Source organism: Schistocerca cancellata, chromosome 6 (assembly GCF_023864275.1).
Source record: "Schistocerca cancellata isolate TAMUIC-IGC-003103 chromosome 6, iqSchCanc2.1, whole genome shotgun sequence".
Taxonomy (NCBI): domain Eukaryota; kingdom Metazoa; phylum Arthropoda; class Insecta; order Orthoptera; family Acrididae; genus Schistocerca; species Schistocerca cancellata.
Window position 1 is genome coordinate 44,983,401 of NC_064631.1, and position 18,679 is coordinate 45,002,079.

The 18,679-nt window shown below is 40.8% G+C and overlaps 1 protein-coding gene across 1 annotated transcript in view; it reads left to right on the forward strand.

Moving 5' to 3' along the window:
- The first annotated feature begins 207 nt into the window (after positions 1-207).
- The window catches only part of LOC126191218 (WW domain-containing oxidoreductase), a 128,107-nt gene continuing 109,635 nt past the window's right edge, over positions 208-18,679 (forward strand). Inside the window, exon 1 of the mRNA XM_049932020.1 lies at positions 208-382. Within this exon, the coding sequence (XP_049787977.1) occupies positions 288-382 (95 nt within the window). The 5' untranslated portion in view covers positions 208-287. The remainder of the gene's footprint in view (positions 383-18,679) is intronic.

Sequence of the window (18,679 nt, forward strand, 5' to 3'; positions counted from 1 at the left end):
TGAACTAAAACAGCGTATTTCTGAAGCGACCAATACACGAGCTTTCGTACAATGCGCCACAGCCAGGTAGAGATCGTCTCTGTAAGCCTAGTGTTATCCGCTGCCACCTAGTGGTCAATCGGGATAAGTTTAGTCTTCTATGAAGGGACGATAGATGGCAGGAGAAGAGCAACTTCATGAAGTAGCGATTCATCCATGTTTACAACTCGTTCTGTTGCCTAGGAAACGAGTGTTCCTATCGATAAATACCGCTACTTGTCACATGTTCCGAAGTTTATGTTACGAGTATGGCTGCTGTTCTGCCAGATTCTGATAGCGAAGACGAATTACCGCCGGGATGGGAAGAAAGGACCACGGTTGACGGCAGTGTTTACTATGTGAAGTATGTCGAACTACGATCCACTCGTAGCAAAATACTTTAAAGAGTTTGATGTGTCGAAAATTTTGACAAACTAGTTTGTCCGTGAAGCCCCATAGGAATATGTGTTATACACGTCGTAGAAGATCAACTCCGATGATAAGTAGCAGAAAGAGTGAAAAGAGATGTTTTAGCGAAGCAAAAGTATTAGTTCCATTATGAGTACCTAGCAGAGTATTATCTATTTGTTAGTAACAAATTTGTGTAGATCCTATACGTACTATGAAATTGGATTTCTGATGACAATGAGAGTTATCTATCACAAAACTATTGCAGTATTAAAAGAAAGAGAAGCATATTAATCAATGATGCCGTCAAATTTCTGTTATGCCCTTGCTTTCACTTCAAATTCATGTATTCGTATATTATCTTGGTTATCTTTCTTTCCCTAAAATTAATTCAGATAAATGCTGTGAGCTATTTAGGCCCACCTGGGTAAGTGCGCTATCTCGTGTTATATTATTGTCAACAGAGAGAGATAATAAATCTTAATGTATGGGTGAGATCTCACATTCCAATAGTTACGTGTAACATACTGTCCTGCTGCATTGTTTAGTAGTAGTAGTAGTAGTAGTAGTAGTAGTAGTAGCAGCAACAGCTGTAGCTGTTATTCACGCAGTTTCTTCTTAAAATGAAACTTATTTCTGAAGTGTCAGTTCAGCTTGACTCTTGCCCCACAATCACAGGTAAAGCTGACGATGTAGCAATTAATCTGCATGATAAACTGATAGATTTATCCACATAGGCCAGCTAAAATTTCCAACTCACTAAAAACACCATTCTTTTTTTTCTGTGCCAGCAGATCTGGTATTTTATCTGTGATTATAATGTTCCTGTCATCAGCAAAGACTTTCTTCTTTGTATGTGATATTGTGCAGAAAGTCATTATTGTATATGAATAATATTGACTCTAAAGTGCTGCCCTGAGAAATTCGTATATTGTTATATGTTGGATCTGAAAAATGTTTCTAAACTTTGTTGGGCTTGTATCATTTTAGCATCTTGGAAGTCACTCCTCAAATCTGCCCGTCTTATTCACCATTTTCTCAAATGTGTGGCTACATCCCCTCCATTTCTACTTTTAGATTTAGTCTGAGCTGACACTACCACAGCATTCTAAGATAGTAGAAGGAAGGAAGATAAAAGCAGTTGGCAAGGAAGCCATTATGTTGTTGTTGTGGTCTTCAGTCCTGAGACTGGTGTGATGCAGCTCTCCGTGCTACTATATCCTGTGCAGGCCCCTTCATCTTCCAGTACCTACTGCAGCCTACATCCTTCTGAATGTGCTTAGCGTATTCATCTCTTGGTCTCCCTCTACGATTTTTACCCTCCACGCTGCCCTCCAATGCTAAATTTGTGATCCCTTGATGCCTCAGAACATGTCCTACCAACCGGTCCCTCCTTCTTTTCAAGTTGTGCCACAAACTCCTCTTCTCCCCAATCCTATTCAATACCTCCTCATTACTTATGTGATCTACCCACCTAATCTTCAACATTCTTCTGTAGCACCACATTTTGATAGCTTCTATTCTCTTCTTGTCCAAACTATTTATCGTACATGTTTCACTTCCGTACATGGCTACACTCCGTACAAATACTTTCAGAAATGACTTCCTGACACTTAAATCTATACTTGATGCTAACAAATTTCTCTTCTTTAGAAACACTTTTCTTGCCATTGCCAGTCTACATTTTATATCCTCTCTACTTCGACCATCATCAGTTATTTTGCTCCCCAAATAGCAAAACTACTTTATTACTTTAATAATCTCATTTCCTAATCTAATTCCCTCAGCATCACCCGACTTAATTCGACTACATTCTATTATCCTCGTTTTGCTTTTGTTGATGTTCATCTTATATCCTCCTTTCAAGACACTGTCCATTCCGATCAACTGCTCTTCCAAGTCCTTTGCTGTCTCTGACAGAATTACAATGTCATCGGCGAACCTCAAAGTTTTTATTTCTTCTACCTGGATTTTAATACCTACTCCAAATTTTTCTTTTGTTTCCTTTACTGCTTGCTCAATATAGGCCTACAGATTGAATAACATCGGGGAGAGGTTACAACCCTGTCTCACTCCCTTCGCAACCACTGCTTCCCTTTCATGCCCCTCGACTGTTATAATTGTCATCTGGTTTCTGTACAAATTGTAAATAGCCTTTCGCTCCCTGTGTTTTACCCCTGCCACCTTTAGAATTTGAAAGAGAGTATTCCAGTCAGCATTGTCAAAAGCTTTCTCTAAGTCTACAAATGCTAGAAACGTAGGTTTGCCTTTCCTTAAACGTTGTTCTAAGATAAGTTGTAAGGTCAGTATTGCCTCACGTGTTCCAACATTTCTACAGAATCCAAACTGATCTTCCCCGAGGTCGGCTTCTACCAGTTTTCCCATTCGTCTGTAAAGAATTCGCGTTAGTATTTTTCAGCTGTGACTTATTAAACTGATAGTTTGGTAATTTTCACATCTGTCAACACCTGCTTTCTTTGGGATTGGAATTATTATATTCTTCTTGAAGTCTGAGGGTATTTCGCCTGTCTTGTACATCTTGCTCACCAGATGGTAGAGTTTTGTCAGGACTGGCTCTCCCAATGCCGTCAGTCGTTCTAATGGAATGTTGTCTACTCCCGGGGCCTTGTTTCGACTCAGGTCTTTCAGTGCTCTGTCAAGCTCTTCACGCAGTATTGTATCTCCCATTTCATCTTCATCTACATCCTCTTCCATTTCCATAATATTGTCCTCAAGTACATCGCCCTTGTATAGACCCTCTATATACTCCTTCCACCTTTCTGCCTTCCCTTCTTTGCTTAGAACTGGGTTTCCATCTGACCTCTTGATATTCATACAAGTGGTTCTCTTTTCTCCAAAGGTCTCTTTAATTTTCCTGTAGGCAGTATCTGTCTTACCCCTAGTGAGATAAGCCTCTACATCCTTACATTTGTCCTCTAGCCATCCCTGCTTAGCCATTTTGCAATTCCTGTCGATCTCATTTTTGAGACGTTTGTATTCCTTTTTGCCTGCTTCATGTACTGCATTTTTATATTTTCTCCATTCTCAATTGAATTCAATATTTCTTCTGTTACCTGAGGATTTCTACTCACCCTCGTCTTTTTACCTACTTGATTCTCTGCTGCCTTCACTACTTCATCCCTCAGAGCTACCCATTCTTCTTCTACTGTATTTCTTTCCCCCATTCCTGTCAATTGTTCCCTTATGCTCTCCCTGAAACTCTGTACAACCTCTGGTTTAGTCAGTTTATCCAGGTCCCATCTCCTTAAATTCCCACTTTTTGGCAGTTTCTTCAGTCTTAATCTACAGTCATAACCAATAGATTGTGGTCAGAGTCCACATCTGCCCCTTGAATTGTCTTCCAATCTAAAACCTGGTTCCTAGATCTCTGTCTTACCATTATATTATCTATCTATACCTTCTAGTATCTCCAGGATTCTTCCATGTATACAACCTTCTTTTATGATTCTTGAACCAAGTGTTATATGATTAATTTATTCTCTGTGCAAAATTCTACCAGATGGCTTCCTCTTTCATTTCTTACCCCCAATCCATATTCACCTACTATGTTTCCTTCTCTCCCTTTTCCTACTCTCGAATTCCAGTGCGCCATGACTATTAAATTTTCGTCTGCCTTCACTACCTGAATAATTTCTTTTATCTCACCATACATTTCATCAATCTCTTCGTCATCTGCGGAGCTGGTTGGCAGATAAACTTGTACTACTGTAGTAGGCGTGGGCTTCGTGTCTATCTTGGCCACATTCACTATGCTGTTTGTAGTAGCTTACCCACACTCCTATTTTTTTTATTCATTATTAAACCTACTCCTGCATTACCCCTATTTGATTTTGTATTTATAACCCTGTATTCACCTGACCATAAGTCTTGTTCCTCCTGCCATCGAATTTCACTAATTCCCACTATATCTAACTTTAACCTTTCCATTTCCCTTTTTAAATCTTCTAACCTACCTGCCCGATTAAGGGATCTGACATTCCACACTCCGATCCGTAGAACGACATCCTCTTGAGTAGTCCCTGGCTGGAGATCCGAACGGGAGACTATTTTACCTCCAGAATATTTTGCCCGAGAGGACGCCATCATCATTTAACCACACAGTAAAGCTTCATGTCCTCGGGAAAAATTATGGCTGTAGTTTCCCCTTGCTTTCAGCCGTTCGCAGTACCACAACAGCAAGGCCGTTTTGGTTAGTGTTATAAGGCCAGATCAGTCAATCATCCAGACTGTTGCCCCTGCAACTACTGGAAAGGCTGCTGCCCTTCTTCAGGAACCACACGTTTGTCTGGCCTCTCAGCAGATACCCCTCAATTGTGGTTGCACCTACTGTACAGCTATCTGTATCCTTGAGGCGCGCAAGCCTCCCCACCAATGGCAAAGTCCATGGTTCATGAATGCATAAACTTTTCTCTCAAGTTTCCTGTGGCTGGACATTCAAATGTATGACTATCTAACCTACATAATATTTTATCCAGGAGGAAGCTGTCATGATACTTTTGGTAGGAAATTTCATTGTCTTTAGGCAAGATAATGTGATAGTTTCCGGTTATCCTACACGTTGCAGTACTACAGCAATTAAGTCATCTTGGCAGAAGACTGCAGAAAACAAACAGTTGCCAGCTGTGACTGATAGAGGAACTGCTACATACCTCTAGGATGAAACAGAATTTGATAACAGTAAATCAATGGTAGGTATAATAATGTAATCGGGCAATAGAGAAAAGGATTATTTGCAGCAAACAAAAAGAATGTCAGTGATGAAGTTGACTGGATATGTAATTGACATTGTAATTGTACGTGTCAACCACAGATGCAGATGATAGGAAAACTGAAGAGTATCATAGTATTGGATAGTTACAAAATAAAAACAGGAAAATGTAGATGCTGCATGCAAAACAATGAACAGTCATGTTAAAAGCACAAAGGTAAGGGACGAAAAAGAGAATTGGGGAATGGAGGCACAAAATACACATTGGGAAAGACTTTAGGTTCATTTGAGCAGTTTCCAGCAGGCTCGTGCGCATGTACAGAGCTGAATTCGCGTATGAGCAGTGCCTTCTCCTGCTTCTGGCTACTTCAAGCATTGCCGTATGAGCAGTAGCAGCAAGTAGCAAGATGCTACCTGGAAAAATTTTTCCAGCACGTCCAAGCTGCCAGATTCAGCATGTGCAGAGCAAGCTGAGCTATAGTGGGGGGAGGATCCTTCTCCACGTGACCCATGTATATGTTTGGTGATATTGCTGGTCTCTTCGTTTACAGCTCCCACGTCAAATAAAAACAAAACAGATTTCTGTGGCTGGGAGCCATCAAGTGAATTAATATACATTCTCATAAATATAAAAGACCCAAATAAGTTAGTAGTTTCAATTTTCTGATTTTATGTTATTTCCATGTTATTAGCAATCAACCATTAATGTCTATTTCTATCAGTTTTGTAGAGAAATTTGCTTCTATTAATTTTTTCCGCTGAAGCAGTTAGTTTATTTGAAACAGTGTTTCATTCTGCGCTATTGGTTACTTTCAACTTTGTTCAATTTCAAGTGCAAATTTTCATTTTCTGGGACGAATGACATTATACCATAAGAACCAAACCTGAGATTACAGTACTGGACCACCAAGAAAATTGGTATCACAAAAACCATACATAAAAGCTGAATGTCAGGTACTTCACAGTGAATCTGAATATACAAATGTGCACTGTAACCTGAATTAAGCATTTTAGTATGGTTTACGAAATCCCGTTACTCTTGGAGAAGTCTCTAGAGGCCCTGTTCCTTTTATGACACTGTAAGATGTCTTAATGCTATATATGTACGAACATATGTAACCATTGACTTGAAGCTGACTAAGTGGGCTAATTTGGTCAGTAGTTTTGAACTAAATGTTTTGTTTCAAATATACTGACAGCTGCAGCAGAATTTTACAAATCTGCCTTATGTGAAACAGTGTTTTTTGATCACAAGGCACTCCTTTAGTACTTCCTCTAGGCCGGAAGTTATTTCTTAATTTGTGTTTACATCTTAAAGTTATAGAATGCCATTCTATGCTAAATTGTTGACTTCCAGCATACCATGTTTTATCATTTTTAACTCCCCACGTGGCTTTATATTTATTCCTAGAGTAGAATATAAACTGTCAGTTGTACAGTTTCTTTGCCTCACAGACACCCTTGTTAATTTTTTACACATTTTAAAATATTCATGAAATTTATTGTCCTTTATTCTGATGTTAGCTTCACAAGAAACATTTCTTTTTTAATTTTTTGGAAGAAATTTGTATTCCATCATACTAGCTTTTTGCAGTGCTGTGTAGATGTAAACCTGATTGGAAATGCTACATAACAATATTGCAGAGTAAGAATTAAAAAAAAAAAAAAAAAAATCTGTCAAAGTCAACACATAGCAAAATGTTATGGTACTTTGAGCTGTGGAGTCTAGTTTTGCATTCTTTATCTGGGTAGAACTGATAAAACAATTGCTCCACATACATCTCCCTAGCTCCTCTCAACAACATGCCACAGGGCTGCACATGATCATGTGATGCCCCACCATGTACGAAATTCCACACAGAAACGCAACGAAAAGGGTATTACCAGAGCAAGCACCTAGCACAGGCTGCCTACATCATTGTAGCTGTACATGCACAGTACAGCCTGTTGTCTGTCACTGTCTGGCAACTGCTCAAACAGACATTTTGTAGCTGCTAAGAAGTAATTTGGCTGATTAGGATAGGGGCAATGCGCAGGAAGGTGGTACAGAAGATATAATTTTTAGATGTAAGAATTACTGGTGCTGTAAGTCTGGTGTCAAAGACATCATAAATATTCACAAGAATATGTCATCAAAGAGAACCAATTTCATCTCAAGAGAATGAGGGACACTTGAGAAGCAGTTTTAGCACTGTGACTGTAAAAGAACAAATTGAGTATAAATAAGGAAACTTGCATTGTATTTGTAGCTTTGAAGAAGACTTTTGTTAAAATGCAATCGAATCAAATCTTTTTACTCTTAGGTTGTGTGGTGTCAACTATATGGGTAAGAGGTTAATCATTTTCTTCAGGTGAAGTGGAATGGAGAAATTGGCACTGGTGAAATGGTAGAAGAGGTTAAAATCAGGAAATGTGTGAGGCTAGGTTACTCGTTTTCATAACTGATTTATAATTTATGTATTGCAGATTCAGTGGGAGAAGTAGAGGATTGTCTTGACATGAGTCAGAGCAACAGTCATGACCGAAAGCGAACAGGAATTGATTTAAGTGCTTAATGAAGTTGAATGTGTGCTAGGGCTCAAATCTAGATCTGGGCCTGTTTCTGTACTGCTTCTACGTTGCCAAAGTTTCATTTTCTCAACACCAATGGAATGATAGTTTTACATAACTAATGAGTGGTAAGAAAAAAAGAAATGTATTCATAGTACCGAAATTGTAATTTAATTGTGAGTTGGTGAAGACAATGAATTTGTCACATAAAAAGCAGCTTTCTCTCAGGGTGGAGGTTGTGGTGACAGTTTGGCCTGTAATATAACCCAAGGTCTAGGTTGGCAAGTGGCATTTCAGGCAGAAGTTGGCAAAGCAAATGAGCATGATATGACACAGATTTGGGCTTCAAGAGTGGAGATCTTATATAGGTATTGAAATGTTCCTACTTTCATGTAGGTCAAGCAATTAATAAGATGTTTTTTGGAGCAGCAGTCATTTTGTTGAAGAATTTGTGTGTATCTTGTTCATTTGGATGTGTTGTAACAGCCCACTAGAAATTGTACAAGAAGCTGATGTTACTTTTAACTTGTAATTTGCTTCAAAATAATTTCTGAAGCTTTTTACAGTTGTTCATAAAAATTGTAGTGAATGGTGACAATGTTCTTACATAACTTCTGAATCTTCTGTCATCAGTGTGATTGTCATAATTGTTTCATTGCAGATAATACACAATAGGTGTTCATGTGTGAAGTATCTTTCATGCATGGTAATAATCACCATCATTTGGTTGTTTTTTAATAAATTTTGACACTGTTGAATATAACTTACCACAATACGTCAATTCTGACACAAACTGACAGGTACTACATTTCTAAATACATTGGTATGTTTTATACAAACAAAATCCTGGAAAACCAACATTTTAGTACAAATTTTAATGATATTTTTCTGGAGCAATTAAGTGAGAAAATTTCTAATTTACACATTAGTTAAATTTGCTCTTTTAATACTAACATTTTCATAGGTTTTTGTTTTGATGATTAATAATTTAACAGTTGTGTTCGAAATGTACAGTTTGGAAATGCTATTAAAGAGAACCAATAATTTTTTAAACTTTCCAGAATGATCTAAAAAAATCAGTTTTATGTAGAATAATATTAAGTTGACATCCAAAAGTATGCTTTTTTATGTGTAATGACATTTGTAGACTCGTGTTTTCGTAAAATTAAGAATTACAAAGTTAACAAAATTCACGAGGCGTTTGTTGTATTTGCTACCTATAGATTGGGATGTACATCAATCCCAGTATCAGATACTTCACTGTAGTGTTTCTTGGTTTCCCACATTGCTTTCCTATGTAAATCTTTTAATTTTTATTTCAAAAAATCCAGCACACATAGTACTTTAATTTTTCACATTTATTTACAAAAAATGAGTCAAACAAATTCTGTTATCATTAAACCAGGATTGAGTAAAATCTGACCAAATGCTGATCCTGTTATGGGAGCTGCAGCCACTTGTATAGCCTTTTAACAATGCAATTAGTACTAAATTATGCAATAAACTGGAGAGAACCATCGAAGTTGCAATGTTAATTTTCTTTGTTACTTGATGATTAGTACTGAGCCTAAACCACACGACTATTCATTCCAGTTAAACGTATCTTGTAAATTAGTGCAGGGCTGAAGTTCATTCACCTAATTGCATGCTGCATGTTATTGCATAGCTTAGTGGATGATTTGATAATGAACTTAGGCTTGAAACAAATCATCAAGTAATAAAGAAAATTAATATTGCAACTTTGACGGTTCTCAGCAACTTATTGCGTAATTTGGTAGATCATACAGTTGTTGACATCATGCCTCCCAGAATCCTGGAAATTAGTAAACGAGATTAGTGTTCATTTCTTTATTAAAGTTATTATATTATCAATATAATAGAGGGAAACATTCCACGTGGGAAAAATATATCTAAAAAGAAAGATGATGAGACTTCACAAACAAAAGCGCTGGCAGGTCGATAGACACACAAACATACACACAAAATTCTAGCTTTTGCAACCAACGGTTGCCTCGTCAGGAAAGAGGGAAAGACGAAAGGATTTGGGTTTTAAGGGAGAGGGTAAGGAGTCATTCCAATCCCGGGAGTGGAAAGACTTACCTTAGGGGGAAAAAAGGACAGGTATACACTCGCGCGCGCACACACACACATATCCATCCACACATATACAGGCACAAACAGACAAAATGTCTGCTTGTGCCTGTATATGTGTGGATGGATATGTGTGTGTGTGTGTGTGTGTGTGTGTGTGTGTGTGTGTGTGTGTGTGTGTGTGTGTGTGTGTACCTGTCCTTTTTTCCCCCTGAGGTAAGTCTTTCCACTCCTGGGATTGGAATGACTCCTTACCCTCTCCCTTAAAACCCAAATCCTTTCGTCTTTCCCTCTCCTTCCCTCTTTCCTGACGAGGCAACCGTTGGTTGCGAAAGCTAGAATTTTGTGTGTATGTTTGTGTTTGTTTGTGTGTCTATCGACCTGCCAGCGCTTTTGTTTGGTAAGTCTCATCATCTTTCTTTTTATTATATTATCAGTTTGATAACAAATGATTTCACTACCAGATTCATGTTAAAATTTGCTTGACAATTTAGACTAACACAATTAGGATGATGATTTTCTTATCAACCCTCCCCCTTGATTTTGACAAAATTACCAAGCTTTACATGTGTGTCTTAATTTATTTCTTTTTTCTTTGGACTTCTTCTCCCTAAGGCAACTAAAATATTGATTAGTGAGAATTACCTTTCCAGTGAATATGTCTCCAAAATTCTATGTCACTGTGTGAAAAATATATGAATTATGTTAACAATACAGTTTTTTATTTAACCCTATTATTATTTCACTTTGTCAGCTATTTCATTTACAGAATAGTAAGTATAAATAAAAGAAATATTACAGACAGTTGATTGTTATGGAATAATACTAATGGAACTGAAAGATTACCTATGAAAAGAAGACAGTCAGTCACAACAAATTATTTACATCTCACACCCCTATAGGTTTTTAATCCAGCTATATCTTAAGCACTGCCCATTCACTTTGTTTACTACAGCAAATATTTTGCTAAACTTTGCATGTACAATTGCTGCCATTAAAGCTTTCAAATGTGGTACTTGAAGCTCGTAACAAAGCTGACTGTGTCACAGACATATTTTTAGACTTGACACTACTGACAATAAAATACAGCTCAACACACCAAAAGCGCTAGGTGCAAGAAGAATAGCAAATGATAGTAATAGGCAAAAAGTTGACGTAGTTCACACTTCTCTTTGTGATATTTTTTTAGTAAACAATTGTCAGGCAAGAAACATACTAACATAAGTCTTCCTGAGAGTAATACACTGGATCCAGTTCCATTCTTATTATAATAGACGTGGGAAGAATTCTAGTATCTGTTGACAACATTATCATAGTCACTGATAAAATGCCAGAGCTCATAATAGAGAAGTCAAATGAAACCCTAGAGAATGTTTACAAATTGGGCTGTATGTAGTAGGCTAACATTCAACATAAGAAAACAGATGGCATGGACTTCAGCATAAAGAAGGAAAACAACTTGACACATAAAGCATAGATGACAAACATATATATTGTGTAACAAACATCAAAACAAAACAAAAAACATAAAAACTGTACATTCCGAACCTGATTCTCTGGTACCAGTGTCAACATTACAACCACATTCAAATGTCCTGTTGAAACCCGGCCAAATGGGTTACTTGTGGTAGGGATGCCCTCGAGGGCGATTGACCATCTCCTCCTTCCCGCTCCACCAATTACAATGACGACCATGCAGCCTCATTCCAAGAATTTCCCATGAATGGAAAAGTGCCTTATCCTGTTGCTCACAAGTTGTTGGTTACTCAGAAGCCATGCATTTTACTGTACTGTTCTTGTTACGCCTAGCTCCACGAAGGACACAGTCACACAGACTTGTGACCTCAAATTCAGCACCATGGTTTTAAAATCACCCAATGTCACTGTATCATCCCCATCTTCTTCTCTGACTGTGTACCAGCTCACCAGATTTTCACTTCTGGCAGTGAAATCACCTGCTACACATCTGGCAGGCCAGAAAGGACAGAAGGAATACTCCCACGAAGACTTTTTACGTCCCTACAGCCAACAGACACGTGAGTCTTCAGCTGCCAACTGCAAAGACTGCAAAAAACGAAACAAACGGTCTTCTCCTTCACCAACTCGGAGATCCTCTATGACAGTGTCCTCCTGTTGTACCCTCACCTGGCCTATCTCCATTTAGACAGTGCACACCACCAACTGTTTCTATACCCTGGAATCTGCTGCCCAACCCTGTGAGAGTGCTGACACCTCTGTAGATCTCTTGGAGAAGGATCCTTTAGCCTCTGCACCCTGTAGCATTGAGTTTTTGAAGTCTGGCACTCGGCAGCTGCTGAGGGGACAACTCTTCATTTTTTTTACCCTCCTCCCCTTTCCCCATCATGATTCTCCACCAATGGATTGTTCACAGTGTTAGATCCAACAAGGAGGAATTACTGCTGGTCTTGGAATCACAGTGTGCACTTGTTTTATGCCTACAGGGAATAAAATTGCTCATCTGGGATGATGATCGTAGAAGAACCATCTCACTGACCATCTGCCTGCAAGCTGTTGCAGTCCACATTTTCCTTCCTCACTTCACCTTTTCTCTTTGTACCATCTACATCTCTGTCATCTGGTGTCACAAGGCTGGACTTCCTCCAGCTTATTGGGAAACTCCTTCACCCCTTTCAGCTGCTCAGTGACTTTAATGCAAACCATCCCTTTTGGGGCTCTCCCAGGACCTGTCAGAGAGGTGCCCTCTTGGCTGACTTTCCCAGTCAACTCTACCTCATCTGCCTTAACACTTGAGCATGCACATCCCTTTCAGACTCCAGCCACACCTATTTCCATTTGGACCTATCGTTCTGCACTGCCCAGCTTGCCCATCATCTCAAGTGGTCTGTTCTCTTTAACACGTACTCAAGCAATCATTTCCTGTGTGCTATCCATTTGCTGACTGCTACCCCACCTATGTGCAGACCCAGTCGGCAGCTTTCTAAGACCGACTGGAGGCTTTACTCCTCGCTGGCACCTTCGACGAACATTTCCCCAGTTGTGATCCCCAAGTAAAATACCTTACAAAAATTGTTCTTATCACTGTAGAACCTTCCATTCTGTGCACTTCACCTTTACCATGCCATGTCCCGGTCCCTTGGTGGACTGAGGCGTGCTGCAATGCAATCAAGTCCCCATGTTTTTAACCATCGTCCTATAATGACAAACAGCATTTGTTATAAACAGTTGCAAGCCCAAAGTTGTAGCATTCCTCAAGGTAGTGAGAAGGTTTGCTGGATTTCATTAACTATTTCTTTTAACAGTTCCACTCTCTCTTCAGTCATGTGGAATAACCTCCAACAGCTCTCTGGGGGCAAGGTCCATTTCCCAGTATCCGGCCTGATCATAGCAGATGATGTCATAGTGGACCCTATTGCTATCTCCAACACCTTGGGCTACTATTTTGTGGAGGTTTCGAGCTCCACCCTCTATAATCCTGCCTTCCTCCATTGGAAACGAGTGGAGGAAGCTTGGCTGATAACCCTCACCTCTCAGAATTGTGAATGTTACAACACTGCATTTACTGTGCAGGAGTTAGATCATGCTCCCACTTCCTCCCAAACTTCCACCCCAGGGCCGGATGGTGTTCACATTCAGTTGTTGCATCACCTTTCTTTTAAGGGCAAGCACTTCCTCCTTCATATATATAATTATACCTAGGCAGATGGCACATTTCCCAGATGCTCGCATGAAGCCACTGTCATACCCATACCTAAGCCTGGTAAGGACAAACACCTTCCTTCTAGCTACTACCCCCTTTCTCTCACCAGCTGTGTTTGCAAGGTGATGGATCATATGATTCATGCGTGGCTGGTATGGTGAATTGAGTCTCGTAATCTACTAACCACTGCACAGTGTGGATTTTGAGTGTGCCATTCTGCTGAAGGCCATCTCATCACTTTAACCCATGTCATGAACAGTTTTCTGTGGAAATACCAGACTGTGGCAATGTTTTTTGATTTGGAGAAAGCCTAAGACCTCTGTCGAAGGACTGGCATCCTACATATTCTACAGGTGGGGCTTCCAAAGCCACCTACCCCATTTCCTTCAGGAATTGTTAAAAGACTGAGTTTTCAAGGTACATATGAGTTCTGCCTTGTCGAACACCTTCACCCAGGAAAAGTGTGTGCCCCTCAGGATTACGTTCTGAGCACCGTCCTCTTTGCTATTGCCGCTAACCCTGTTATGGTCCGTCTCTTGCTAGGCATCTCCAGTTCCCTTTACATTGACGATTTTGTGATCTCTTGCAGTTCTCCATGGCTGTCTCCATGGGCAGTGTCTTCAGTGGTGTCTCGATCATCTTTGCTTGTTGAGCATTGGCAATGGCTTTTCCTTTTCCCCTGACAAAACCATTTATATGAATTTGTGGTGGCGCAATGGGTTTCTCTCATCATCTTTACTTCTTGGGCCTGTTGCTATACCATTCACTGAAACTATCCTTTCAAAAATAGACTATGCGCCTGCACATCCATCGATCCTATGCCATCTAAATATAGTCCACCATCGTGGCATCCGTTTGGCTACTGGCACCTTTTTCACTAGCCCAGTTGAGAGTCTGTATGCAGAAGCTGCTGAACTACCACTGTCATACTGATGTGATGTTCTCCTCAGCAGATATGCATGCCTTTTGTCTGCCATGCTTGGCCACCCATCCTACACCTCCTCCTTTGATGACTCCTTTGACTGCCAGTATGGGGCGGGTCCCTCATCTCTGTTACTTCCTGGAGTTCACTTCCAACTACTGCCCCAGCTACTCAAATTCACACCACCTGCCACTTTCTTGATAGATGTGAGCCCCTCACCACCTTGGCTTTGTGCAGCGGCCCATGTTCGTCTTGGACTTCATTCACTCCCTAAGGACACTGCTCCGATTTCTCATAAGTTTCTTGTCCGTCACATGGAACTTAGCGGTAGTACCTTTGTGTACACTGATGGTTCTCAAACTAACCATGGTGTTTGATGTGCCTTCATCATGAGCCCCGACTATTTTCGATATCAGTTTCCTTAACACAGCTCTGTATTTACAGCAGAACTCTTTGCCCTGTATCAGGCCATGCAATACATCCAGCGATTCTCTTAGTGCCATTCAGAGCTTCTATGTGCTGTACTCAGTCCATCCCTTAGTGCAACAGGTCCAACAAAGCTTCCACTTGTTCCCTCCTGATGGAACCACTGTGAAGTTCATGTGGGTCCCTGGTCATGTCTGTCTGACGGGAAACAAAGCTGCTGACACTGCTGCCAAGGCTGCAGCCCTCCTATCTCGGCCAACTAGTTCTTCCATTTCTTTCCACGATCTCGGTGTTGCAGACTGTCAGCAGGTGGTGTCCATTTGGCATCCCTTCATGGGAACAAGCTTCTGGGAATTACACCTCTCCCAACTGCTTGCCTGACCTCCTTTCTGCCCTCTTGCAATGAGGAGATCATTTTAGCTAGTTGCATATTGGGCACTGTTGTTTTGGCCATCGCCATTTGTTAAGTGGCAATCCCCAACATTATGTGCTCATTGTCATCAGCCTTTGATGATTTGCTAGTTCCTGACTGAATGCCCTTTTTTTAACCACTATTCTAATTGATGTTTGCCATCTGAGTTATCGGCCGTTTTAGTGAATGACATACTGGCTGTCAACTGTGTTTTACTTTTTATCCATCATAGCTATATGGTAAAGGACATTTAATCATTAGTTCAGGACCTTCGCTGTCTCAATGGTGTATTTTATGGACCTTTATCAAAGAGGAAGTCCTTGTTTTTAGCTGTCTTTCCTTCTGTCTATTGGGCGTAACATGTAATCGCTTTTTACTCCTTTTTCATCTTAGTATTCTAAGGTTCTGATATAGATGCATATCACCTTACTTGTTTTTTTAAACCCTCCCCCCCCCCCCCCCAAAAAAAAGAAAAATAAATTAAGAATGATTTTCACTGTTAGTTAATATGGAATGAACAAACAAAGTTACTAGCAAAAATAATGTCATCAGTGTGTAACAGCCAATGTCTTGTGGTGACATATTATTCCTATGTCCACTCAGTTCTTATTTATGTAGGTATGTGATTCTTTTTTGAGGGTCAAAGTCACAAAACATGGAAGCAGTTTTCAAACTGCAGAAAGGACAACAATAATAATAACTGAAGTTAGCAGGCAGGCTCATCGTAAAGGATTATTTAAGAATCTGAGTATTAGTATGCACCAAGCGAGTGCATCTACTAATCTGTTGTGCATGTGAAGGAAGACATAAAAAGTAAGTGATTCCAGTAATTGTTCTGTACCTAATCACAGAACAGGATCCAGCTTGGACCCACATTTACCAAGGAGAAATGAACAAAAAACTTGAAATAATGTTTTCTATCATGGAATAAAATTATATGATAAATTTTCCTAGAAGATTTGTTATATATACATCTGTTTAAAAAGGACCAAGAGTGGGAGTTAATAATAGAAGATAACAGTTATGACACCCTGTCATCTTTCAGTACTTGATCACAATGTATTTTTTTTACAAGTCAGTCATGTCCTATACTAAAGCCTTATCATTCTCCTGAGGGGACTGTTTTGTGGATGGACTGAAGGGAGTGCAAAGGGGTTAGGTACATGTTTGTCGTCATGAAGTTACCAGCGCATGTTCATAGTGTGTGAGCAGTGGTAGTGCAGAGAGAGACAAAGAAACAAAGAAAAACTATTTTTTATATTGTAAATAGAGTAAGGAAAGTTCTGGCAGAATGTAAATAATTTAGAAGTGAAGGAAACCACTCACCAAATAGCATAAACGTTGACTTGTTGTAGGCACACACAAAAGGGACTGAAAACTTTGCTAGCTTTTGGAAGAAATCCTTTGATCAGCTCCACACCGTGGCCGAAAACAAATTTGACCACCTAGTAGCACAATATGCAGTTGAGCACATGTTCAGCTTCAGTGGCTTCATCAAAAGCTGTGTTTTGTGTTGTCGCCTTGAGAGCCATGCCACTTAACGTGCCCCAGCTAGCAATAATAAATGAACTTTATTTACACTCATAAATAGAACACAACAAAACAATCATTTGGACTCCTATCAACACTGCTTATTTCCTATCCACTGATAGTCACTGATGTACCTCTGAAGGCATCATGACAAGGGTATTGTCAGTGCAACCATATCAGTGGGAAGTGGTAGGGCTTGAGGACAGTCCAGAAGATAGGTCCCAGTGAAGCAGAAGCTCATAGCTCGTTGGAGGTAGTGTGGCTACTGCAGAGAGATGAGCTCCATCAGCTGGGCCGAGGACATGTCTGTCGTAATCCGGGAGTGTGACTGAGATGTGCACTAGCAAGCTATCGGTGCAACTGATGTTGAGCCCAAAATGGAAATCTTGGAGAAGACACAGGCTAGGAATGTACCTTGGAATGGAGGCATCAGTGGCCAGTATGCTGAACTCAAATGACTAGTGGAGTGAAGATTTGGGCACAGCTTGTAGCAAAGACCTGAGCAGCTGGTGTGAAGAACTCGGGCGAGATGTGGAGAACTTGGGCTAGACATGGAGTGGCGGCTTTGGATGCGACTCAGAGCAAAGGCTGTTCTGGACAAAGGGAGCTCCGATTCACGGACAGGCAAAATATGATCAGCACTTTCCCACTTGCAATGTGAACTAGCCCTGGTCAGCTAGATGGCGTCCATTACAGCTGCCCGGTGGAAAAATCCCACTGTCGTGATTGAGAGGCACGTGATCTGTGGTAGAAGAATTGATGCCCACGATGACAGCACTAATTGTAGGGCCTCTAGCAGTGAAGGTGTTGCTATGTGTTACCGTGGTGAGTGCGGGAGGTGCAGTTGACAACAGAAGTGGTGTACTTATGTTACGGTTGTACCATTTATCCTGCATCTCCATAGTAAGTATTGCTAGCAGCCTGGAGGGGCAGCAGCCTGTAGTACAGACCTGTGTTGCATACTGGTGGATCCCAGGGGACAAAAGAGGTGGAAAAGCCATCTCGAAGGTGAAGGGGCTGCCAGTGGGAGAAGATGCCATGTGATCAGTGGGGCAGAAGCACCATCAGCATGCGTTGGCGACCAATGAGGGGACAGTGCTTATTGGTGGCAACCCTAGACATGCCAATGCTGGATAGACATCCAGTATGGCATTGATGTGGACAACTCGAAAGGCTGTCATGTTTTGGGATCTGGAAACAACAGACAGGCAGGGTGCTCATCATTGAGGAAGGGAAACCAGCTGTCTGAAGGCTGTGTCGGAGACACAACCAGGTGTGGCCCAGGATTTTACATCGCAGCTTCAAAGAATATGCCACCGGAAAAGGATAGTACATGGGCACAATGCCTCGACCAAGAGTGATATGGCAGAGGTGAAAACATAGGAAAGGGAGAAGGAAGTGTTGCAGAAAAAGTGACATTAATGTCGAGAAGACTGGCGGTGGCAGTGGTGGCCAATAACTCGTAACCTGCCAGTGGTGTCTAGGAGCAACGGACAAAAAGGCATTTCCACAGGCGCCCAACTTGACACCGTCGCATCGATAGTGATGGCAACGAAGAAGCCTGGAGCAGCAAGGCTGGCTGCAGCTGGAAACATGGTGGTAGGGACAGTGGCTAGAGACTCATTTGAACCTGCAAACAGCATCAGAGACACCAGAGGAGAAAGCATCACTTCAGGTCCCTACATGACACCAGTGCAGCAACAAGGGTGGCTGCGGAGGAGCTGATTGCGTCACGCAACAGGCAGGTGGGATGCTGGCAGAAGCTGATATGCTCAACTGAAAGTGACGGACTGGTGGTTCTTGCTAGCTGTTGATGCACTGGGTGGATGTCAGCAGGTTGATAATGGGCTTGGCTTGAAGTGGCAGCAATGGCATCCTGTAATAGCAGCAACTGCACTGATATCGTCAAAGGTG